At 39.2% G+C, this 26,644-nt stretch overlaps 1 protein-coding gene across 5 annotated transcripts in view; it reads left to right on the top strand.

The window, feature by feature from the left end:
- SBF2 (SET binding factor 2) overlaps positions 1-26,644 on the top strand; it is a 595,850-nt gene that overhangs the window by 259,746 nt on the left and 309,460 nt on the right. For all 5 annotated transcript variants that reach the window (XM_030560381.1, XM_030560383.1, XM_030560382.1 and 2 more), the window contains exon 3: positions 23,600-23,737. In XM_030560381.1, the coding sequence (XP_030416241.1) occupies positions 23,600-23,737 (138 nt within the window). The remainder of the gene's footprint in view (positions 1-23,599; positions 23,738-26,644) is intronic.

Here is a 26,644-nt window from a genome sequence, read left to right on the forward strand (position 1 = left end):
GTGTCACAGGGATCAGTTGTGGGTCTGGTTCTGTTCAATATCTTCATCAGTGATTTAGGTAATGGCATAGAGAGTACACTTACAAAGTTTGTGGATGACACCAAGCTGGGAGGATAAGATTAAAATTCAAAATGATCTGGACAAAGTGGAGAAATGGTCTGAAATAAATAAGATGAAATTCAATAAGGACGAATGCAAAGTACTCCATTTAGGAAGGAACAATCAGTTGTACGCATACAAAATGGGAAATGACTGCCTACAAGGAGTTTTGCAGAAAGGGATCTGGGAGTCATAGTGGATCACAAGCTAAATATGAGTTGTCAATGTAACACTGTTGCCAAAAAAGGAAATAATATTCTGGGATATGTTAGCAGGAGTGTTTGAAGCAAGACATGAGAAGTAATTCTAATATTCTACTCTGCACTGATTAGGCCTCAGCTGTAGTATTGTGTCCAGTTCTGGGTGCCATGTTTCAGGAACGATGTGGACAAATTGGAGAAAATCCAGAGAAGAGCAACAAAAATGATTAAAGATCTAGAAAACATGACCTATTGAGAGAAGATTGAAAAAATTGGATTTGTTTAGTCTGGAGAAGAGAAGACTGAGAGGGGACATTAACTGTTTTCAAGTACATAAGAAGTTGTTACAAGGAGAGGGGAGAAAATTATTCTCCTTAACCTCCGAGGATAGGATGAGAAGCAATGGGCTTGAATTGCAGCAATGGTGGTTTAGGTTGGATATTAGGAAAAACCTCCCAAGTGTCAGGGTGGTTAAGCACTGGAATAAATTGGCTAAGGAGATTGTGGAATCTCTGTCATTGGAGATTTTTAAGAGCAGGTTAGATTTTTTTAAGAGCAGGTTAGACAAACACCTGTCAGGGATGGTCTAGATAATATTTAGTCCTGCCATGAGTGCAGGGGATTGGACTAGCTGACCTGTTGAGATCCATTGTATGATTATTGATTCGTTCTGTAGTAACTCTGCAATTATTATATCATTTTCATCTTTGTGGTCCCAGAATAGATTAAAATGATTTTTAAAGGCACATTCAAGGCCCCCCCCAACAATGTTTTTTTCACTTTATCATGTCAGTAGAGGGCAGAGTTAAGGTTCTTTGGATACCTTAACTGTGCATTTCCATATCTAAACAAGTTCGGATTTCTTTCAAATATAACCTTAACTTTGATTGTCCTTGGTTTGTAATTCTTGGTTTTGGGATAATTATATGTCTATAATATTTTTTACCTTAAAGTTACTGATATGTACTCTCAACCTTAACTCCACTTCAACGTATTTTTTTTCATCTTGGAATGTAAAGAACGTTCAACCAAGAGGATTTAGTTTTGATGAGGAAATTGACAATGTTCTTTCAATGGAACAACATAAACCTGAACTCTGTACCGACACTTGTTCATGTGCACATAACATATACATTTATCTCTACATATTCCACTTCATATTTCTGTAGGCAGTATATCTTAATCTATCTGAGCTCAGAACTGAGGTTGCGCATTTGACTGTGATTGTGAAGAATTAGATGGCTGTGGTTGGATATATGTTGTACTGAAAAAAGTTTTGTGGCAGAGCTGAGAAATCTGTGAGTGTATTTGATATTACAATATTTGGGTGACAACACATATAAATGTAGGTTGAGGTGGATGTTAAGGCTGCCTTAAGTGGTGATTTACTTGATTCTCAGTGTTTGAGCTGAAATGAAATGCACTTGTTTTTTTCCCAAGTTAACAGTAGGATTCAGTGTATAGAAAATTCTGTTGTTTTAAAGGGATACCCTTAAATTACAATCTAATGAATTTAAAAAAAAAAAAAGTAAATTCTGGTTTTATCACACTCATACTTCAGCTGCAAGGATTTTTTTTGTTTGTATTTTTTTAAAAATTCCTATGTTTAAATATTTTTCCTCTTTTTCTTTGCAAACGAAAAGGGAAACTGACTCTAAATGGGAAACAGTTGCACCAAAAGTACTCAAAGTATTGTCAGATACACAAAACAAACAAACATATGAAAAGAACAGATAAAAATGTGACTTTTTTCCATATTTTTTTTAGTTATAACAATCCTATATGTTACTTGTAACGATCTGTATAATAAGACTCCAGAATTGTCATTGCCTGTGTATCACTCTGAAGACTAGAATGTCTGCTGAGTCATAGTGAAGAGATGAGAACAGCCGAGAGCTCTTTTATTCAGAATATCACCAGGTTCAGTCATTACTGATATTTGCTAGTGATCGTCCAACTTTCAAGTTCTCAGCCATTTTGACTTCACAAATTACATGTATGTAACAGAAAGGAATGTATATATGCCTTGCCAAGAGTATTAGAACGTTGTGATAAAAGAGGTAACTCAGCCAATCACCACCCATATGGTGGATTTCTTGGCTCAAACATTGCAGTTCTTCAAAACCACCCACACAACAGCAACCAGCACACACAGTAACCTCAAACACAGGGGCCTTCACAGCAGACACCCCTCATTTGCTACTCACACAAATGTCTCAGCACAACTCTCCCTAGTCACGGATCAATAAAACCACCCAACCAGCAACACAACCAGAACAACACAATAACCCCAAACATCCCTGAAGCTAGAATGTCTGTTGTGTCAATGTGAAGCAGTGTAAACCGCTATAAGCCTGGGTGAGAGCTCTTTTTGCTTAGAATATCACCAGGTTCTATCATCACTGATATTCAAGGTCTGTTACCATCCAGTTTTAAGTTCCCTGCCATTTTCAGCTTTTTTACATGTGTAACTTCACAGATGACGTGTGCAACAGCATGGGCTTTCAGGTACTAAGCATAGATAAAAATATTCGGACAGAAGTGTGTTTATTACAATATTCCTTTATGTGAGTAAGGTTTCTGGCACAGGACACTATGCCAGAAACCTCTGTCATGCAAGGTAAACTGCTTTGGAACCAAAAGGCAAGATAACCTTTTTATCAGCTTAGACTGCGAAAGCACAAAACTCATGTTGTCTTTTGGTGGACTGAGCATATGAAGTATGTACTCTTAGTTAAACTGTTTATACTTTGCACTTTGCTACCAACATATGCTGTAATTTAATTATATAGTATATTTCCACTATTTCTGTGCATTTTGGGGCCAAATTCTATGAATTTTCTGCACTTGCAGATTTCTTGACTTCCTGTTCTGCATTTTATCTGGCATCTCTTTAATATCTCTCTGTTTACTGTGCTTCAGCATTCACATCTCTGAGGCTTCTGTTGATTCAAATGCACATTTTTTTCAGTATTCAGTTTATTAACAAGTTTATATATATAGTAGGGAGTCACTGAGCTCCTATAGGAAAGGCATCATTTCAAGATTATGAACATACAGCTGTACTACAAATGTGTTGGATATGGTTTTTTATTGTCTCTTTACTGACTAATTTTATATCTAGACATGTACCCAACATAACTTGCCCGGACAGGATATTGAAAGTGTGGCTTAGTGTCTGGATGTGGAGGTATATGTTTTTAAAATCCCATAAATAAAGTTTATGAATTACAGTAGTATTTTATAAGAGATTGACCAGCTGCTCTGGAGGGATTTGTAGTCATTAAAATGTCAAATCAAAATTTACTACTAAATATAGAGTTTACGGTGTGCTAAATGTAAAAGTTGTGTGATCTAGTTTAATTTTAATTCTGCTATATTTACTTATTTCTGCATTTATTTATCTATTTTGATAAAAACACTTGTGCACACTATAGATGTTTTTGAAAGATAACTTATAGCCTTTGTGAAAAATAAATTGGAAGGAAACATCAGACTGAATAAGCTAAATAAATTTATGGCTGCTTTCATAACGTGAAGCTAGTCTGGTGTAGGGGGGAAGAGAACCAGTGCAATATCCCTGCTGAATCTGATTGTTACTCAGATTGAAAATCTGAAATTGTATACAGCTCCCATGTACTTTTCAAAAATATAACTAGCTCACTCATATCAGACTGCCCAGACCATAGTAAAAAAAGGTGAGATTGTGTATAATAATTTGAATGTTAAAATTAATAGCTGTTTTAAGAAGTGGCATTACAGTATTGTAGAAACCATTTTTACTAGTTTGGGGAAATTGATAATAGAGGCATCTCAGCATGCAGTTAGATGTGTGTCTGCTGGTCTATTACAAACCATGATGCTATTCACAGGTAGTTGTATATGTCTTCTCCTTTTCTTTTTTATTCACACATTATTTGCCAATTCAGTAATTGATGTAATGTACATAATGCAGAATATAAGAAAGAGAGGTAAAAAATGAACACATGCTATTTACTGCCATCTAATGGGAGACAGTCACTGCCAATAACTTGAGCTCTTATGTTAATTGTGTTTTGATTGATAATAACACAATTATATACCTGTAGCACAGAGTGGGAATGCCTGCCTGCTCTATTCTTGTGAGGCCAAGGTAATTTAAATTTACAAGAATCCTAATCTTTGAATGTTTATGCCCATAATCTTGAATATTACACTGTCTTTTCTTTTGTATAGTCTGCCAGGATTATACTATAAATTGAAGGACAGCTCTTATTTTAGGAAACTATCCAGGCAAACTACTGTAGGAATCAAAAAAGGGGAAGTTGGGGCTGGGGGAAAATGTATGGGGAAAAATGGGCAGGATCACCTTCCCTCTAGTCCTTTAGAAATGTTCTATATTCATAGCTGTTCCATGTGCCATGACATTTTGAATAACGCCACTAAACTTCAGTGGGATGATACTATAAATGGAAAATAAAGGGAGTTAAGAAAAATGGAACTAGTGTAGGTCATCAAAGCATCCACACAGAAGAAGATAAGAATGGTCATATTGGGTCAGACCAAAGGTCCATCTAGCCCAATATCCTGTCTGCTGACAGTGGCCAATGCCAGGTGCTCCATAGGGAGTGAACCAAACAGGTAATGATCAAGTGATTTGTCTCCTGCCATCCATCTCCACCCTCTGACAAACAGAGGCTAGGGAACACCGTTCCTTACCCATCGTGGCTAATAGCCATTAATGGACTTAAGCTCCATGAATTTATCCAGTTCTCTTTTTAAATGCTGTTGTAATCCTAGCCTTTGCAACCTCCTCAGGCAAGGAGTTCCACAAGTTGATTGTACACTGTGGGAAGAACTTCCTTTTATTTGTTTTAAACCTGCTGCCCATTAATTTCATTTGGTGGCCCCTAGTTCTTGTATTATGGGAATAAGTAAATAACTTTTCCTTATCTACTTTCTCCACATCACTCATGATTTTATAGACCTCTATCATATCCCCCCTTAGTTTCCTCTTTTCCAAGCTGAAAAGTCCTAGCCTCTTGAATCTCTCCTTATATGGGACCTGTTCCAAACCCCTAAAACTCACATATGTCTTCCATTCGTGTCACAAAATATAAGTGTTCAAATGCAAATTATTTAACAAATACATGTATAACATGAATATTTACAAGATTCATTCTTTCCCCCCAGACATATTTGTCCCAAACACATAGTGTCACAAATAAGCACAGTTTAGAGTCCTCTTTCAAGGATATGCTTGGTACTGGCACAGATTCTCATTACAGTGGTGTATTTTTAAGCTGCGTAGGAAAGTTTGTCCAACCCTTACACATCTTCAAGAACCTCTAATTCACGAACATTAAATTTACATAACATTTACAAATTTCAGAACATTGGGCATGCATCCATGTCATGCCAGTTTAGTTACTTGTTCATGATAAGCTCTGGTCAATATCTCTTCCTCTTTTTCCATCTGTAAGTCAGTTGAACATTGGAGATGATGGTGCTGTTTCTTTGCTTGGCCATGCTTATATCCAAGTTTTATTTGGAATTTATATTTCAGATTATAGATTTTGGGATGGGATTTTTTTGGTTGTTGGTTTTTTTTACATGGATGTCCAAGCAGCTAGAAACCTTGATTTAAAAATTAGCTTTTCTGTTGTCTCTCTAATTTAATAACTACCAGTACTACTGTAATGTGGAACTAAAACTATGAATGAATACATTATCTGCCTTGAAAATATCTCCTATCAAGAGATCCTGCCTATTGGTTTTAATTTATTTATAGTAAAAATATTTTATATTTAATAGAGCCCAGGGGGTTTTATTATATTTCTTGATCATTTGTAGAATGGTGTATAAGAAAGAAGGAAAGGAAATTGGTGAAGAGATTTTCAGATTAAATTGCTGCTTTAAAAAAATGTAGTTCTAGAAAGTTTTGTAACACTTAATATTAAATTAAAACAACCAAAATGTTAATGCAGAGTTGCAATATTTAGCAGTGAACTCCTTTTCATTTTTACTCAAAAAAGCTCGTTTGAGAAATGATCTACGCAATGAAATGCAGTATGTGAAAATGCTTTAGATTTTTCTGCCACCAAATTAGTGCAATTAATTGGGAAAGGCATGTATTACTGAACGAAATCAAATATAATTTACTAGGAGTTGGAGTTTACTTAAATTCATGTTGTTATATTCCAAATTGTATTTTGTTAGCTCTTGCTGAGTCTACAGTATATATTACTTCCCATTTTTTTCTGTTTTAAGTTTAGTCTTCATCTGTAAGCTTTGGTAAATAGCAGAAAAGAGCTCTTGGTAAGACACATTTTGAAGGCAGGCTGTGTTTTGATTTTTAGTTGGGTGTCTTGGAAGTATTAAAACATCTTTTTGACTGTCTATGTTAAAGAAAATGTCTTGTACTTGAAAATCTTATTCATAATGCCACAGACATCTCATTTAACATATTTGAATTTGATTTGTTATCTTGATCTTGTTGTCCATAGTTGTGCCAGTCTCTTTATCTGAAGCTATACAGAGTTATTTTTAAGATTCCCGGTCTCAGATTCTTAACATTGCCTTAAGAGTATTTTCATATGTAAAGGGGGCAGAGATGAGAAAAAGAGGGCAATGTGGAGAAGAAAACTCATTACCCTCACAAGTATATCTAGTTCATTTTTTTCCCCATTTAAATGTCTTAATTGACCCTTCTCTTCTGTAGAACAAAAATGTCCTAAACCATATAACATCTGGTGGTTGTGTTTAAAGCACAACAATGGATCTCACACTTTTGTACTGGTGACCCCTTTCACATAGCAAGTCTCTGAGTGTGACACTCTCCCCTTATAAATTAAAACCACTTTTTTAATATATTTAACACCTTATAAATGCAGGAGGCAAAGCTGGGTTTGGGGTGAAGGCTGACAGCTCGCAACCCCCCATGTAATAACCTCATCACCCCCCTGAGGGTTCCCGACCCTCAGTTTGAGAACCCCTGTTCTAGACTGCTAGAATTGATCACCTACTGAATGGTGCTGTTACTGCACTACAACTAAATATAAATGTATGTTTGTCTGTCAGGCCTGCTGACAATCTCTTAACTGTAACTTTAATGATTACTTTAGTTTTAATATTTTTTCTATTAAGCTGCTAAGTTACTGGCATGGATATTAAATGTTTTGAAGGTACATGGGATGGAATGTTACTGGCATTCGAAAAAGAAACAGGTTTTTATGATGCATAAAATTTTAATTACATCTGAATTGCTACTTTAAGGTTTCCTCAGAAAGGCAAATGACTCTTGCCTTAGTCTCCAGAAGTATTCAGCAAAGTTGTTGCTCTACTTGTCAAGGTCCAGAAACATATAACACTTGAATGTGTGACTCTAGCCTTCAAACTTGGTAACAAATGTCTGTAAAAAATTATGTGAGAATAATATCTCACACACACACACACACACACACACACACACACACACACACACACACACACACACACACACACACACACACACTCTCTCTCTCTCTCTCTCTCTCTCTCTCTCTCTCTCTCTCTCTCTCTCTCTCTCTCTCTTCTGTACCCTGATTTTTGCAGATTGATGATTTCTTATTACAATGAATTTCAGTAACATACAGTTGGATTAAACAGGCCTGTGTATGTGTGATGGAAGTAAATTTTGTCTAGTTGAGAATTATCCCTGGAAATCTTCAGCTTGTTGAGATACAGAAAGCTATACTTCCTGAGTTCTACTCACAGCAGAGATTCCAGGGTTGTTTTGCTGCTCTATGGAAAATGTAGGCTATTCATGCATGTATACAACCACATCCTCCATTCAACTGCCATTAAACGCTGTTGCCTTAGTAGTCATGCTACTGTTTTGAAGTTTTGCTTGTCTCTTGATGAAGAGTAAGTGGCAAAGAGAATATGGTCAGAAATACATCTTTCTGACATTAATTGACTTGCTGTGGGGATGGAACTAGCTTGTTTGGGTTAACCTGTTGTGAGACACAGGTCATATTGAAGGCCATGTTGGTTCAAATGTTGCCAAAATCTCCTCAACATACAGCATATGTACATGGCATCTCTCCTCTCTTCCCTCCTATATATGTAGTAGCACCTTTCCTTCTCACATGCTTGGATTATGGATAAAGGATTATGACTCTTTATTATTTTTTTGTTATTTATACATAATGTGTAATATACCCTTTGAAAGTTGGTAGTGGATTTTGGGGCATTAGTGGAAAATTTTGGATCTACCAGATAGGGTAGTAACTTTGCAAGGAATATGGGCTTTATATCTGTATTTCTGCATTGAATTGTAGTTAAGTTCTGCAGCATTAATATAGTTGCAGATAGTTGTTTTGCTCTTTCTACTGTGATCAGGGTACACAGGAAATTATACAGACACAACAAATTGATACAGAGCAGCAGGCTACAACTTTCTTAAACAGAATGGCCCCTTACTACTTCCTTGAATTGCCAGGCAATTATTTGAATCCAGTATGGGGAAGATCAGTTAACTGAATAAGAGTGAAAGGAAGGTTGACCTTCAGCCTAATAGTCCTCAAACAGATTTAGCACTGGGGATGGAATCCCTAGCACTGTCGCTTTGTGCAGGGGATGAGAGTGAAGACAAGAGTAGCTTAATCTGTGTGAGACCTCAGGACTATCCACTACACTAAAACCAATCTGAGTTGGTGCCTGTAGCTTCTTTGGTCCTATTCATTCCAGGATTGGGCACTTACTACTATTTAGTCTCCACTGGTCACCTGCTGCAAGTTGTAACAAAATGTCTTTAAAAGTATTTTCCTGTTAATCTACTGGTTACTAACTGGTCAGGCCTCCAAGATGCTGTGGGGAAGATTGAAAATTAACCCCACTAGATATCTGCTCATCTTGTCTAGTTGAAAAATTCCTTTCTGAATCTAAGAAGGTGACTTGGCTAGGCCCGCAGCATACCTGGAGATCTGGCCAGGCAACTATAGAACATCTGGACAAATTAGACAGAGTCCAGAGGAGACCAGCAAAACTGATAAAACGTTTAGAAAACCTGACCTATGAGGGAAGATTAAAAGAATAGGGCATGTTTAATCTTGAGAAAAGAAGACTGGGGTAGGGGTGAGGATAACGACACACAAGTTTTCAAATATGTTAAAAAGGTGTTTTAAAGAGGCTGGTGATCACTTATTCTCCATGTGCACTGAAGATAGGGCGAGAAGTAATGGGCTTAATCTGCAGCAATGGTGATTTAGGTTAGATATTTAAGAAAAACTTTCTAATCATAGGTTTCAGTGTAGCAGCCGTGTTAGTCTGTATCCGCAAAAAGAAGAGGAGTACTTGTGTCACCTTAGAAAGTAACTGATTTATTTCAGCATGAGCTTTCGTGAGCTACAGCTCACTTCTTCGGATGCATAGAATGGAACACACAGACAGGAGATATTTATACATACAGAGAACATGAAAAAAGTGACTCTTCCTGTTGGTGTGCATACTTCCACCTTTTCATGTTCTCTGTTACATGCTGGAATAGGTTACCAAGAGAGGCTGTGCAATCCCCATCACTGGAGGATTTTAAGAACAGGTTAAACAAACATCTGTCAAGGATGGTCTGCTTGGTATACTTGATCCTGCCTCAGTAAGGGTGGATGGCCTAGGTGACTTCTCCAGATCCCTTCGACACTTAAATTTTTATGATTCTGTGATCTAAGAATTGAACAAGTGTGTACATTCTGTGCAAAAATTGGCAAGATGTTACATTCCTTTCAGTGACAGAAAAAGTCTTCTGCAGTTTTATCTCACGCAGAATTATGGAAATGGTTGAGGCAAAGCTAAGGGGAAAGTAGAGGTTGGATTTTGACCTGGAAGATCATGTTTCAACCAGATTTTCACAGTAATAATAAATAATTGAAGAGAACATTGAATTGAAAAAAGCACTCATCATAAACTTAATAGATTTGAGAGAGCATTTGAAACACTCCATTTTGATTCATTGGATTATCTTGAAGTTTTATGGTATACTAACAAAAATAATTATCATCAAGGCTTTATGTCAAGATGAAGCATGCACAGTTAAAATAAAGGCAGGCTTGAGAGACTGGTTCAGTATAGACTCTGGGGTCAAACAAGGATGCATTATTTCACCTCTGCTGTTTTGGTATTGTAGATTTTGCAGGAAATATAACCAATAGCTCAACCAACATTCAAGTAAAGACCAAAAGACTGTCCAAAGATGGGGCTAATGATCAATTATGGAAAAAAAAATCTGAAAACCCCAGTAACTCTGAACTCAAGCATTACTTTAGACTCAATTTACATACCATGGCAGTGACATGCCAGCCAAGGTGGATGTTCAATAGGAAATAATGTTACAATTGGCAAGGCAGCAGCTACATTTATCACCTTTAAAGGTACAGACAGACATATAAATGCCTTCAAATCAAATGCTTTAGAGAAATAATAGGTATTAAATGGAATGAATTTATAATAAATGCCGAGATCTGACAGACAATTCATTAACTCCTTACCTTTTAATTTATCCAGAAAAGAAGATGAAAATATTTGGAGATGAAGCAGAGCATCTGCCATGGCAGGCATGCCATTGGGAAAAACTTGCAAAAAGAACCAACTTATGGGACATAGCAACATAGAGAAATGAAAAGAGCAGGCCAGGATAAACAGGGATAATGGAGTGTTGTTCATGCCCTAAGCAACATCTGACAGCACGGGGAGGATTCAGATTAAGTTACATGTAACCGGGAATTCATTGAGATGAGCCTCTGCATATTCACACTTCCGGCACATCTTCCTTGTTTCTTCAGAGGCTAGAAATTCCCAGATTAACAGAAGAAACTAAAAGGCATTTGGGGCCAACTCCCACTTTTCTGCTATTGAAGCCATACAGGATTTGACGAAGAGGGACAGGCGGGTGGCTCAGATGGACACTGTTTTTTATAAGATTCCCTTAAGCTCATGGCACAGTTATCTTGATCCTACAATTGTGACAATTCATCATGAAGAACTTTGATTACAACTAAGGGTATGTCTACATCTAAAATTTTGCAGCGCTGGTTGTTACAGCTGTATTAGTACAGCTGTATAGGGCCAGCGCTGCAGAGTGGCCACACTTACAGCAACCAGCGCTGCAAGTGGTGTTAGATGTGGCCATACTGCAGCGCTGTTGGGCGGCTTCAAGGGGGGGTTCGGGGAACGCGAGAGCAAACCAAGGAAGGAGACCAGCTTCGCCGCGGTTTGCTCTCGCGTTCCCCAAACCCCCCTGCAAACCGCAGGGAAGGAGACCTGCTTGCACGGAGGTTCGGGGAACGCGAGAGCAAACCGGGGAAGGAGACCAGCTTTGCCGCGGTTTTCTCTCGCGTTCCCCGAACCACCCTGCAAACCGCAGGGAAGGAGACCTGCTTGCACAGGGGTTCGGGGAATGCGAGAGCAAACCGGGGAAGGAGACCAGCTTCGCCGCGGTTTGCTCTCTCGTTCCCCGAACCACCCTGCAAACCGCAGGGAAGGAGACCTGCTTGCTCGGGGTTCGGGGAACGCGAGAGCAAACCGGGGAAGGAGACCAGCTTGATTACCAGAGGCTTCCTCAGGTATGCTGGGATACCTGCTTATTCCACGGAGGTCAAGAAAAGCGCTGGTAAGTGTCTACACTTGATTACCAGCGCTGGATCACCAGCGCTGGATCCTCTACACCCGAGACAAAACGAGAGTACGGCCAGCGCTGCAAACAGGGAGTTGCAGCGCTGGTGATGCCCTGCAGATGTGTACACCTCCTAAGTTGCAGCGCTGTAACCCCCTCACCAGCGCTGCAACTTTGTGATGTAGACAAGCTCTAAGTAACCTTTATTTACTTGCAATCTGGAACAGGAAAAAGACATTTTAATTCCTGTTATGATTACAAATACTTTTTCCTGACCAGTTATAATTTCACAAATAGTCAGCATAGCCCTCCCACAAAGCTAGCCTAAAGTACTTTGAAAATAGCTTTTCACTTGTTCAAGGGAAGTGTGTGCGCATGCATCCAATTTAAGCCTCTTTTTGTGCACTACTATCACTGAAAGGTAAATATGTAGGTTACTAGTTACAAGCTGAAAGGCTTTAAAATGCTATAAAACTCTATGTACAGTGTTTGCATTCATAGGTATCCCAGGAGCTTCACACATTTCCTCATACTTACAGCTTCATAACATCCAGTTTTATTATACTAGTGGGCATTAGAGTAACTTTTTTAAAGTTGAAGTTTGCAGTTAAAGAAAATAAAAAGCTGTGCCAAAATTCCTTTTTTTCCATTAATAGTGAAATGGTAAAAGAGTCCACATCTGGTGCTTGATTCTGGTGGCCACAGTGTGACTCTCCATTTTCACAGTGACATTATAAAGCATCTACCAAAAAATAACACAAATTAGGGGTTTAAAATGGTGTTGTGTTAAGAATGAGTCCAATGTTTGGCTTGTTTGACAGCAGTGAAGATTTTCCTCCAATGAATATAAAATATTATTGAATGTGCTTCACAGAAAGGGCCAACAATACTGTGCAAGGTGGAATCGTACTAATACAGATTTAGTTAAACTCTGCCATTGCCAAAAAGATATATCACCAATATAGTAAAATATGGTTGCAACACAGCAATTAATGTTAGCTGATGCTGCCAGAAGCTGATTTTCAATTAAACTTAAACTTTTTACTCCTAACTTTTAAAGCACCCTGACACTAATTAACTAATGATAAATTATCATTTAAAATTCTGTATAATATACGTGCATACATATGACAGGCCTGAATGAATGCAATCAATTCCACTTTCCAAAATAACTTAACAGTGCATAATTTAAATACTACAGTACCAGTTTTCATTTGTTAAATTAGCTATAGTAAATATTTAATTTTTAAAGTAATATTGCCCCTTCTTCCCACACCAGTGTCCCACCCTTACATCAGAAGTGCCACTGCGCTGTGTGCTAATGGATGTGCAAGTCCTTGCAATTCGCTTTCCCATTGGAAGAGAAATCAGTGATGTACAATCAGGGTATACTCTAAATGTAAATAAAGAAAGTTACAACATATACCAGTCCTGGTGCTGCAGTGGTCAAACAGCATGTGGGCAACCCATTTTCCAAGGGATCTCAGTTCCACACTAGTGCCCAGGTTTCCAGAGAGCAGCTCTGCCTTAAGAACTGACTTTAAATAGAGAATGCGACAGAGAACAAACCCATGGGCTGCTCGCGCGGTTCCCTGTTTTGGGACCGCTACTGCTATACACAGACCCTTTGTAACGTAAACTCAGATCAGCACAGCATGTCTTCCTAAAGCTCAGTGTTTGCTTGCAGCGAAGGCTACGTCTGCACTATGAGCTACGGGTGTGATTCACCTGCGTATGTACACATACTTTTGTATCCGTGCAGATATCTGACGGTAAGAGCCGGGCAAGCAGCTGTGATGATCTGTGCCACAGATCCTCCACCTGCCCTGGGTGAGAGACTTGTGGGAGAGGGACACTGGGCGGGGGCTTCTTGGGCCGCATGCCCAGAGGAGGTGGAGGGTCCACCACGGCTCCTCACCCAACACAAGCTGCTCTCTCTCAACCCCATCCCTCCCGCCCAGCGCTGGTGGCTGTGGGGAGCCTGGATCTGTCCACCTGCCTGGAGCTGGGGCAACTGGGGGGCAGGGACATGGTCTGGGGGCTGCTCGGGCCCCCCTCCCCGGGCAGGTGCAGAGACCCAGGCTCCCCACAGCTGCCAGCGCAGCTCTCCTAGACACGGCTCCAGCCCGGCCACGGACAAGAGCTGGGCAGGCATCTGTAGGGAGCCACGGTGGACCCTCCATCTGCCTGTGGGGTCAGGTGAGAGGCTGAGAACAGTCCCAGGCCATGTCCCTCCCCACCAGGCTATGTCCCTACCCAGCTGAGGGCAGGTGGAGGGTCTGCGACTTCGTGCAAGCTCACCTCAACCAGGCTTAGGCGGGGCGGGGGTGCCTTGGAGTCTTAGCCTGGCCCCCAGTGTAGATAACTTTTGCGGATCAGATGTGAATACACATTTGTGTATATGTGGATTGTGAGTAATTTGTGGCAGGGATTGTCCCTATATAGGACAACATGGTCTTGATCTTATTTGGGGCTTCTAGCTGTTGCTGCAGTACAAATAGTAATAATGGTGGTCTGACCTGAAGAACTAGTGAAATGATGATCTGATGAGTTGAGAGACAGAAAAAAGGGCAATTTAGAGAAGGGATATTATGCAGCCTGTTTAAAATTAGTGTTTGTTTGGTAATACCTACTTTACAACAATGCGTAATGTGTTGCTAGAAAGGATGGCTTTGTGAAAGTTTCAAATTCCATTTAAGATGTGAGAAGTTGCAAACAGTACATATGCCCTGAGATCCCCAAGACGTTCACTAGCAAAACCAGAGAGGATCAGATTTAGGTTTCCTAATATTTTCCTATAAAACCCAAATTAGTCCATGGGACTATGTGGTCATTGAGAAAAATCTTTTTGGCCTTCAAAATCTTCTTTAAGACTCTGCTTTGCCATTGTGAAGCCTACAAAAACAAGTAGGCTGCTGGTGTGCTAAGACCACTGCCTACGATGCTGACCACATTTCTTTTTCCTTCTGCTCTCCCATCTGTCTGTATCCATCTATTGATTCTCTTGTCTTATATTTAGATTGTAAACTCTTTGGAACAGGGACAAATAAATAATAAAGTAGGTACAAACTCGGTTTTTTAAGTAGTCTTTTCAAGTCAACTTTTAAACATAAATGTCCCCTGCAATATTTGCAGTTTGTTTATTTCAGCATTGTGAATTTGAAAGGGATGTTGGAAAAGGTTTAGGTGTTTAATTCTAGTACAATATTTTTATCTCAAGTGGTGTAACTCCTGGAAAGAAATTATATGACAAAGCTTAATGTTCCTTTAAGATTTGGAGCTATACTGAACTATGCAAGTAGATATGCGTTCATAAAAAGATACAGGGACAGAGTTGGGAAAATGGCTGTATCTTTAAAAACATGTAAGGCAACAAGTTATAACTAGCAGTTTATAAACATTAGTTTAGATGAAGCTTAACACCTTTAAAAACATGTTAGCTGGTCATGCTCAACCCTAAAGGGGCATCTAGGGTTGAGCATGAACAGGTAATACATTTTTAAAGGTATTAAACCCCTTCTACACTAGACAATGTAGTAGCTAATACATTTTTAGTTACCCATTTTTCTAGTTTAAACCTGGCCTAAGAAAGCAGTTGAGAGTAATTAATGGAAACTTATTTGCCTCCTTAGTTAAATTATGGAACGTAATTCCATAGCTTTAGAAATATATGAGCAGCTTTATTTATCTGTTCTTGTAGCTCAGCTGCTGGAGTATGCATGTTGGATTGTTAGGAATAAAGTTCTTTTCTATTTCATAAATTGTAGGGTATATGAAGCAGTCACCTACCATTAGACTCAGAATGTTATAAATACACAACCATCTTGTCTGGCTTGGTATTTGATAGAAACTATGTTCTAGTTCCAAGAATTCTGCAAATAAGTGAAACAATATGAAAATGTTTATTTTTAAAACTTCTGCTTCTCATTGTTTACTGTACAGAAGAACCCACATGACCTTTCGATTACATTCTTATTAATAGTGATTTTTGTCTAGTGTGGAATTTTAGTAAGAAAACATTTTTCTACTGTTCTGACTTAATCAGCCTCTCATTACTGTCTAGTAAGTTATATTTGTATTGACTTTTAAAGTTTCTTTCGGTGTTGTTTTCACTGCTAAATGTTACGCTAAAGTCTCTTAGTGTTTTTATGGAAACTGCATGTCATTCATTATTTTAATTCCTTTGAAGCATGCATTTTCCTCAATTTTTATTTTTTTTACTTCCTTTCCAGTTTATTTGGAAACATGGAATTTCCCTGTCAGCCAGTAGGGCTCTGACATTTTAGCCAGGGTTGTGACATTTTCTTTACTAAATGACGTATTTTTGTTGCTAGTAAAATAAGCAGATCTAGAAGGAATAAATTATATTCCTGATCTTCTAATCTTAACCTGGGCAAAGTTCCTATTGACATCACTGGGAATTCAATAAACATAAGGACTGTGAAATCGGCATTGATAGCTCACTGCTCTCAGTTCATTGCACACCTTTGGTTATATTCTGAACCTAGCAGACTGTATTTCCTTTGCACTTGCCTATGCAGCATCCTTTTCCCCTTTACATTATAATCTAGGTGTAATTTTCATTAATCAGTCATTTATAGTAGCCCCTCTGGTAATGTTTATTCAGGTTAGACTAATACAATTAGCATATAAATAACTCTTGTTTTAATATACATTCAAAAAACTATATTAAAAGAACATTAAGGTTGTAAACTCAAGCACTCAGAAGTTGGGAAATGCCAGAATTAAGGTTGCCAATGCAAACTTAATTCAACCCCCTTGTTTGTTATGATACAGGCTTTAATTATATGATCATATACTATGTTTTCCACAGGATCCCAGTCTTATCAGTGCACAGGCTGGACCTTGCACACAGAATAGGTGTTTCTTCTTTGGATTATGGCATAAATTCTCTGTAAGCTGCAGGGCTGCGCAGCAGCCCGTTTAGTGCTGTGCAGGCACTCAAGGAACCCTTCCAGGGATCTGCCGTGGCTGGGGGAAGGGCACCGATCCTGCAGCCCCAACCCCAGAGCTGCCACATCAGGGAGAGGCGCCTCTCCCCTTCCTCCTCCCAACCTCAGAGCTGCTGCAATGTGGGGAAAGAGCTGAAGGGAGTCCTAGCCCCCTGCCATGCCCCTGAGCACCTTCCTACACCCCAAACCCCTCATCTCCAGCTCCCCCCGCAGAGCCCTCACTCCCTGCACCCCAATCCTCTGCCCCAGCCCTAATTCCCCTCCCACACTCCAAACTCATCAGCCCCCCACCACCACATGAATTTTATTATGTGCACCAATATGAAGTGATGTGTCACACATCAACTCCATAGCGGTGCATGTAACAAAGTTAATTCTGCACATGGGTGGGAAAAATTAGAAGGAACATTGGCTATGGTCTCCATGTGTATTCTACTCTGGGATGTGCACGTGCTCCATGCACCTGAGACCGGAAGACTTTGCTCGCAGTGTCCATTGATCCGCACCTGCGTGCCTCAGCTCCATGTGCTCCAACCTGAGGGCATAAGGGGCAAAGCAGATGGACTGTTTCCCCAGTTGCTCTCTGCCACACCTGATCTGAGCCAGAACTTCAGTATCCACAGTAGCTAACATTCCTCTTGTTCAAACTTTGTGCTTATCTGTAAATAGCTTTTAAGATTTGTTAGTTTTATAGTTAGTTTAGTTTTAGTAACTGTTAATAGTTATGATTTGGGGGTCCTTCCCCCCCCCATACAGAGTGCCTAATGTACTGAGGCTCCCAAATTCAAGAATTGTGTATCTTGCCCCAGGGCCTTTCTGGTCACTGATGACCACAACAAGTGCCTCCATTGCCTCAGGGAAGCTCACTTTTCCTCCCAGTGCAGCATCTACCATTCCTTTCCAAGCTGAACCTGTCGAGCCCAGAAGTGCAGGTTCTGAAGCTTCCTCATAGACCATGCGATGAGGCCCCAGTCTGAACCTGGCCAGTCAGACCCTGCTGTACGTTGTGCTGAGGTCCCCGAGAGTGTCCCTACAAGCACAGTGGTCTCCGGTTCAGAGTTGAATGGAGTACAATGAAGGATTTCTTCAACAAAGGCAGGAAGAAGGTAAGATCAAATAGTCTTACAAGAAACATGAGAAATCCCCCTCCCAAATTGTCATCCTAAAAGAGGACCCCTTCTCTAACATCTGCAAGTAGGCTGAGACTCCATCCCCCAATACGGGGGTATCAGAAACTCGCAAGGAGCACGGTACTGGCTTCGCAGCACCAAAGACCAAGAGCATCCTGAAGCTGGCCCACAATGAAGGAGTTCAGCTGTCTTCATTATCAGAAAGGGATGGAAGGTGGTGGATGCCTCCTACAGCGTAGATACTGATGCAGCCTGAAAAGGAACTATCAGTGCTGGAGACTGCGGCAAGACCAACACCACTGACACCATCGAAGGAAAGAAGCCCTGCCCGCTCCCTCACATTAGGGACGTTAACATGTATTGTGTTCTGTACCATGTACAGAATCTCCGATACTGTTGGATCTGACCCTAACCAGACAGGTTCTCACACCTAACCAGAGAGGTCCTCAAAGCTGTTCACCAGTACCATTGACCAGCAGGGCCATAATAAGACTCCTGGTATCATTGGCACTGCCTATTCATGTTGAAACCATCTCAGACGAGTCTGGTGTCAGCGGGAGAGCTTCACCACTCCTCTCTACACAAGGGATCACCCTCAGATAGAGGTTCCTGGATATCATGGGTGCCATCCCACTCAGTATGAGTCATATCCTCCCTTATGGGGACTATCCTAATTTCCCTGTGACTCCTCGCACTGGCCTTATTGGGGTTCTTGGGAAATTAGGGGTCCATACATAAGTCACCCTGAATACACTAGATCACATTTGGAATCAAGGAAACCTTCTACATGCAGGGAAGAACCTCAACTCCAAGGACAAATGGAGGAGGAGGAGGAGAAACCAGATGAGACAGAAGTGCCCGCACCAATAGGATTCTCATCTTTGTCTCCAGACAAGGCAGTCGCACCAGCCTTGCCATCACCACCTGATAACTGCAGGCAGTTCTAGGACCTCCTGACGAGGATTGCAGATACACCCCAGATCCCCATGGAACAAGTACAGGACAGGACCCGTCCACACAAGCTACTGGACATTCTTCAGAGTTCTGGTCCCACTAAGTGGCACTATCAAGGACTGACCAAGACAGTCTCTGGCATACAACAGTTACCTGTGGTCCCACTCCAAAGACAATGGAGGAGAAATACTTCATACCATGCAAGGGAGCAGAATAATTACTCGTACAGCCCACTTCTAACTTGCTATTGGTGCAAGCTGTAGCTAAAAGAAACAGGCAGCACTAACCTAAATCTGCACCCTCTGAGAAACAGGTGAAATCTTTAGATCTTTGGAAGAAGACTTTACTTTGGCATGATTACAGTGCTGCATGGCAAACTGCCAAGTGTTAATATTAAAATATTATTTTATTAATTATGATAAGTTCTTGGAGTTTACCAACAAACTCTCACAAGAGGATAGGTTTCAGTCCCTGGCAATTATTGATGAAGGTAAATTGTTGGCTAGATCAGACCCCAAACCTCAGTAGATGTAGCAAATACAGCCTCCTACTAAATGGTGACTTTTTTGTAATCATGCATTGTGGCAGCAGTTGTCCAGATTTTCTGAGTAGATTCAATCCACCATAGAGCTTCTAAGAGAAATAATCTGTTCAACAAAAAGAGAGAGGAGTCACTACTTTCCTAAAAAGACTCAAGAGCAACCCTCTGTTCACTGGCTATCTATATCTCCTCACCGCAGAGAAAAAAACCCAAGTTGCAATACTACAAATAGTGGCCAGCTGTTCTGCCATTCTACCACTAGAGGTCGTATGAGCCACCAATGAAGTGACATAGAGTGCAGCATTTTGTGCATAATCTTTCATCTTCATTCTTCTTCCAGCCCCAGATACCTAAAAAGAAATCCTTTTGATGGGACGTTCAAGAGCTGCAAACCAGTTCCTCGGTCACATCTACCTGTTCAGGACTCCAGTACCTTATTTGGTGACCACCTAGTTTGTTTTTCTCAGGTTTATCACTTGTTAACATCAGTTAGGATCAGTTCTGGAGCTAATCACCAGTGGAGTTCCTCTCTCTCCTCACTCAAAACACTATCTATCTTCAGAACTCTTCTCACGAGAGCATTCTCAGTTAAGATGTAGACTCCCAGCTCCATCTGGGAGCCATAGAACTGATAACCCTTTCAACACAGGGGAAAGGATTTTACTTAAGATATTTCCTCATCCCCAAGAAAAAAGGAGGCTGGAAGCCATACTAGGTCTCAGACGTCAGAATGTGTTTATCTGCTGCCCGAGGCTCAGAATGATCACCTTGGCCTCTATTTTCCTTCACTCAACAAAGAAAACAGGTTCACAGCCCTTGATTTAAAGGATGCTTATTTTCACATAGACATCTGTCCTAAACACAGGAGATTTCTGAGATTCAGCGTGGGCATAGGCCACTACCAATATGGAGTGCTCTCTTTCAGCCTCTTGACAGCACCAAGAGTGTTCACAAAGGAGCTGTCTGTAGTGACAACTAGTCTCAGTGATCAGGGCTCAACCAATGTATCCTCACCTTGACAACTGAGAAATCCCCATTCACTGGCAAATCTTTACAGGACGTATGATGATAGTTTGAACTTGCCTCATTTTCTACGTCACATGGCCTCCTGTACCTATGTGACACTCTGCAAGGTTTCACCTTCAATGTCTACAGGCCTGTTATGGCAGTTTTCAGGCCAAACTAACAATGTTTGGACAAAGTCTCCCATGGGGTCTGGGTTATTCTTTCCCAGTGGGAGAACAGAGAGGTGATCTGCTTTGGGGTTCAAAAGACTGATCACAGATGCTTTCTTACTAGGGTGGGATGATCATGTAGCACCGGGTACCTGGATCACCAAGAATTCCAGTTACACATAAATCTTCTGGTGCTGTGTGCAGTCAGGAGTACTGAAACTAGGGATGATGGGGATGTGACAGCATCCCCTGCCTTGAAGTGGTTTCCATTATATACAGGGTTTACGCTTTTGTTCAATGGCCTTCAGCATTCCCACTACAAAAATTATTCAGATGTCACTGTGGTGCAGTACACGAAGCCTGCAAGCAGTCCTACCATTTATTCAATCCTTACATGTCCAAGTCATGTTGAACAACGTTGCTACATCAATAAACAGGGGAGCAAGGTCCAGCCCTCTTTGCAAAGAAGTGATTAGTATCTGGAACTGGTGTATTTTGCACTAGACCAGCCTCTCGGCAATGCACCTCCTAGGGGTACATTGTGTATTAGCAGACAGCCTCAGCAGACATTTTTCCAGAGACCACAAATGGAAATTACATGATTCCGTGGTATGGAGCATCCTTCAACAGTGTTGATACCCAGTGTTGATATCTTTACATGTCAAGAGAACAAGAAATGTCTCATCTATTGCTCCAGAACGGCTCAAGGCTATGACTCCAGAGGGTGTTGGACAGCTGATGTATGAGTTTTTAATCATCCCACTCTTACCCCGTATTCTGAAGAAGATTAAACAAGGGAACGTTGGTGATCCTGATTGCTCCCAAGTGGCCCAGGTAGTTCTTGTTTCTGAATATTCTCCAGGTATCTGTGCACCCATGCATCTGGATTTAGCTCTTCTCTGACCGGTTGACCCGGGACAGAGACAGGATTAAATACCCCAACCCAGCATCCCTCCTCTAATAGCATGATATTTGCATTTAAAGTCATGCTCTGTGGAGGTACTGGGCATGTATGAACTGTGATTTTTTTTAGAGTCTTGTAACTTGGGCAGATTTTCACAGTGATGGCAAAGCATATGTCCCTGAAACCACAACAGCCCCTTGCCATATTTCAGATCCCTTCTTCGAAGCAGGGAGATTCCAAAGCTTCCCGTGAAACATCTGTATAAACATTTTTTAACATGTACTTTTTCCTAACCTCATTATTGAAAAATTTTGGACTGTTTTAACTGAAATTAAAAAATCATCATCATCATCCTGCGACAAGCATCCAGCATGGGATACTTCAGCCTAAATGTTTAGAATGTAAGAACGGCCATACTGGGTCAGACTATTGGTCCATCTAGCTCAGTATCATGTCTTCTAACAGTGGCCAATGCCAGGTGCTTCAGAGAGAATGAACAGAGCAGGCAATCATAGAATGGTCTTTCCCCTTGTCCGCTCCCAGCTTCTGGCAGTCAGAGGCTAGAGGCACTAACAGCATGGGGTTGCAGCCCTAACTATTTTGACTGATAGCAATTGGTGGACGTATCCTCAATGAACTTATCTAATTCTTTTTGAAATCCTATTGCAGTTTTGTCCTTCGCAACATCCCCTGGCAACAAGTTCCTCAGGTTGACTGTGCAGTGTGTGAAGTACTTCCTTTTGCTTTAAACCTGCTGCCTATTAATTTCATTGGGTGACCCCTGTTTCTTGTGTTATATAAAGGAATACATAACACTTCCATTTTCACTTTCTCCGTGCCATTCATTCCAGCCCGTGTCACTTGGAAAGGTTTTTTTTCACTGTTGCAGAAAGCTAATGTGCAAAAATACTTTGTAATTGATAATATGTCTTTTAATTAAAAATGAGTTGCATGTTAGAGTTTTAACAATTAATTTTGCATAAGTAAGGCTCAGCTTGAATTTGAATTACTTGTAGAAAAAATAAATAAATTTGTATTCTGTTTAAATGAATTAATTTATTCAGATTTCTCAGTTTATAATGTTACATTGTAGTTCAGAAGATCAACTTGTGTGACTACTTCATTCATATTTAATTACAAGACTCATAAGGAATTGTATAGAAAATAAACTGTGGCTGTTTTAAAAGACAAAAATTCTGGTCAAAGTAGCAATTAGAGTATCTGTTTTAGCAATTTACATGTTATAAATGCACTGTACCAACTTGGGACCTGCTGGGGGCAGCCAAAATAGTCCTTGTTATGCAAGTGTGTCATATTTTTTGGTTAGTCTGCTTGGATTTCTTTTGATGAATAATCTTCAGACTTCAGGGTACTTTCATGCTCTGTAATAGGCAACAGGAAGGGAAACTGCTGGAGACATCTATCCAGTTATATTAATAAGCACCAACCTGCAAAATGTTAAAAGTATTTTACCAGAATTTCAAGACCAGTTTCATCTTTCATATGATTGTAGTCTCAATTTATTTTGTTAAGAGATGTTACAGGGGAATATAAAAATAATTTTAGGGTGCAAAATCTCTTGTAAGGTCCACATTAGAATTTGGACTGAGATATTTTTATCTTCCTACATGTGCACAAGTCCTGTTGCCATCTGTGTTTGATCAATGCACTTGGAAAGACCCGAATACTGAATTAAAGAGGGGGGGCAGATTCTCAGCTGGTATAAATTGTCATAACTTCATTGAAATCTAAGAAGCTATGGCAGTCTACACCAGCTGATGATTGGCCCTAAGACCTGATATGTAGCTCTGTCCTTGTTTGGCAGAGTATCACTACATAGTGTTGGGCACAGATACTTTTATTTCTTGTATTTATTTTTTACATTTCATGTTTTAAGAAAACTTCTGCTATATTGTTAGAAACTATTTGATGCTTTTCTAAAATAGTATTATTGCTATTAAACTATATTTTTGCATTTTCTTGTTTTCTTTAATTAGTTTTGTCAGCCTGGAGGATGGCAGTTGTCCAGAGAGAGAAAGCAGCCTACATTCTTTGTGGTGGTTTTGACCGATATAGACTCAGAACGGCACTTCTGTTCATGTTTAACTTTCTATGAAGCAGAGATCAACCTGCAGGTAAATCTCTTGGAACCAAAAATAAAGAGCAAGGAAAGAGGCATTTGGAAAACAATAAATACACATAATAAAGTGTTACTAAATAATTTTAGAACAGAAAATGTTCCTATATTCTTGATATTCAGATGAGGGGATTTTTGTATGTTAAGTCTGCATTTGGTTTGGGTGTTGTTTTGTGTATTGTTTTATTTAATTGAAAGGACTCCTCAAAGTACTTACTTGGGATCCTTTTGTTTGTTTTACCCTCCACTATTTGAAAAAATCACTTAGAAGAATTAGAATAAAAGTGTTACTCCATAATGTCTTTTGTTTTCTTTTTCTGTCTAGCAATTATTTTTTGCGTGTATTTTTTTATGCAGGGCAAGCCAGGTGTTTTTTTTAATTTACTTACTTGTTTGTGTATTAGCATAGTGATTGTCATCTCTGCTTCATGAATAGAGTTTAACTTTTGCTCCCTCTGCTGGCTGTCTCTCTCAGAATAACAAAATATCGTAGATCTAAGTGTTGTTTTAAATGTTAAGTTTTATGTGTCTCTGTACTGTATATATCTTTTTATGGTTATTCTCATTTGTTTAATTACATTTATTAGCAAACTAATGGATTAATAAAACAATAGATTTTTAGAAGTGAAAGAATAGTTCTCCAATTATGCAGTTTTTTTTAGATTTTCGAGTATTAACTATTTGGCAGTGATCCTTTTAAAAATTCTTATTAATTTTTGGACAATTTTAATCAATTCAAAAAAGGCACTTTATTTCCCATTTGGCCTAAATTACTTCAAATGGTCTATACTGTGACATATTATTTTGTATCCTTAGTAGGAAGAACCCAAGGACAAACTTAGAGCAATTCATAATTATAAAATTTAGTTATGTCTGAAAACTTTCCTTCCAACATATAATATCACTATAAATTATCACAAATAAATAAATCTTGGTATTGTTTGTCAATAATGTGTTTCTAAAGTTACTCATCTACTACATGTGATCTAAAATTGTTTGTTCCTTAAGAGCAGATAGATTTAATTGAAAAAACACTGCTGTTATTTCAGTTGACTTTTTAAAAAAAATATTCTGTTAGTATGATTTCCATGTTCCTGAAGTTGAAATATTACTGTATACTGCTGTTGAAAACTTTACTGAATAATTAAAAAAAAAAAAGGAAGTTTGCTGAATAGTTGCAATTTTATATTGTACCTTTTAGACACAATTGGAATTTTAAGACTAGCAGGAGTAATGCAGGGGGCACTCCATTTCTAAAATGCTACAGTTTTTTAGGATGAATTACTGTCAAATAAACTAATGGAGTTGAATTGTAGAAATGTAACCAAAAAACTGGATAGACTTTACTTCAGTTCAGTTCATTGAAGATGTACTGATTTTCATAGATTAAACTAAGAAAAAAGGCCTTATGTCTGTCAACTCTTCGTTTGTTTTAAAGTATAGAAGGAAATATTCCATAGCAATTCTTCCATGGCTAATTAAAGCTTGCAAACGTGTACTCTTGATCATCATTGTGGATTTCATAATACGGCCAGTTTCCAACAGCTGCTTTTAATTAACTTCTTGCAAGAAATACTCATTAAACAACTGGTCCCATATTAACTAAAAACTTTATTTCTAATATTGCTTAATAATTAGACACGTGCAAAAAAATAACAGGTTCTTGGTCCATAGAATGTTGTTCCTGCCCATCTTCTGAAGGATGCATATTTTTCAGATGAACTTGCTTTGGTGAACCTTTTTCCATGACTGCATTGTTTATAGCCAAACTTCCTGTTTCTTTATGAAACCCAAAGATAATAAGTGGACGTGCTGTGTTACATGGTCATTAGACAAGAATTCAACACACATACAACTCTAATGAAAGATAATCTTGTTGATGCATTGAACTATGTAACTAAGTAATATAGGTTTGACCATCAGCTTTATGCCTCATTAAACAAATGAGTCTGTGAACCTCTGTGTCATAGTCTTGAGAACTATGCAGATTTGTATTTACCGTTCTAACTCACAAAAAGACTTTAAAAGGGTTGAGTTTCTAAAATACTTAGTTGAAAAAGCAAATAATGTTTTCAAGTCTACATGGACCTAATGCTGATTCAATGAAAAGATTATTTAAACACTGAAAGCAGCAATCTGTATTGTATTGTTTCATGGTACATTGTTTCCCGGTGAGATAGAGACCAGTAACAAGTATTTTTTCTAAATACCTTGTAACTCAACGGTGGAAACAGAACACTATACCTAAAAGCTTAGCAGCTGTAATACAGTAGGAACCTAGTATTAAATAAATTCACATTTCACTTGTCAGCCTTTCATTGGCTCTAAAATAGACAATCTTGCATCTAGATACTGAGGTAAATTAACTGAGAACCTTGAATTTAACCTTGTGAAGTAAGTTCCCATTGTCCACGTTCAGCCTTGTTTCCCAGGGTAACATTGTGTATGACCAAATGTATTCAATATAAAATATATAAAATATAGATTGCATTTTAAATTACATGACCACTTATAGGTAGCATATATCCACCAGATTGTTTAGTTAGTTGAATATATATATTCTTCAAATGACTTCATATGTCTATTCCACTTAGATGTTTGAGTACCTAGGGCATTCAAACTGGAGAGTTTTTTGTACTTGTACCTTTTGGGATGGAGCATGTCTCCTTGTACCCAGCAGGAGGTACAAAGGATGAAGCCCCCTGTACCTCCCTCAGTTTCTTCACTTCCGTTTCTGGAAGTCAGAGCTCCTTGTGTACTGTTGCTGGAATGGGTGCTGGAATAAGGGTTTCCACAGCCATCTACAAAAGCGATCTTAGCACCAGATTAAAAAAAAAAAGTATTAAAACACCCCAGATTCCTCCTCAAATACAACTCCTTAAAAACCCTTTCTGAATTCCATTAG

This window comes from Gopherus evgoodei, chromosome 4 (genome assembly GCF_007399415.2).
Source record: "Gopherus evgoodei ecotype Sinaloan lineage chromosome 4, rGopEvg1_v1.p, whole genome shotgun sequence".
In the NCBI taxonomy this organism is placed as follows: Eukaryota; Metazoa; Chordata; order Testudines; family Testudinidae; genus Gopherus; species Gopherus evgoodei.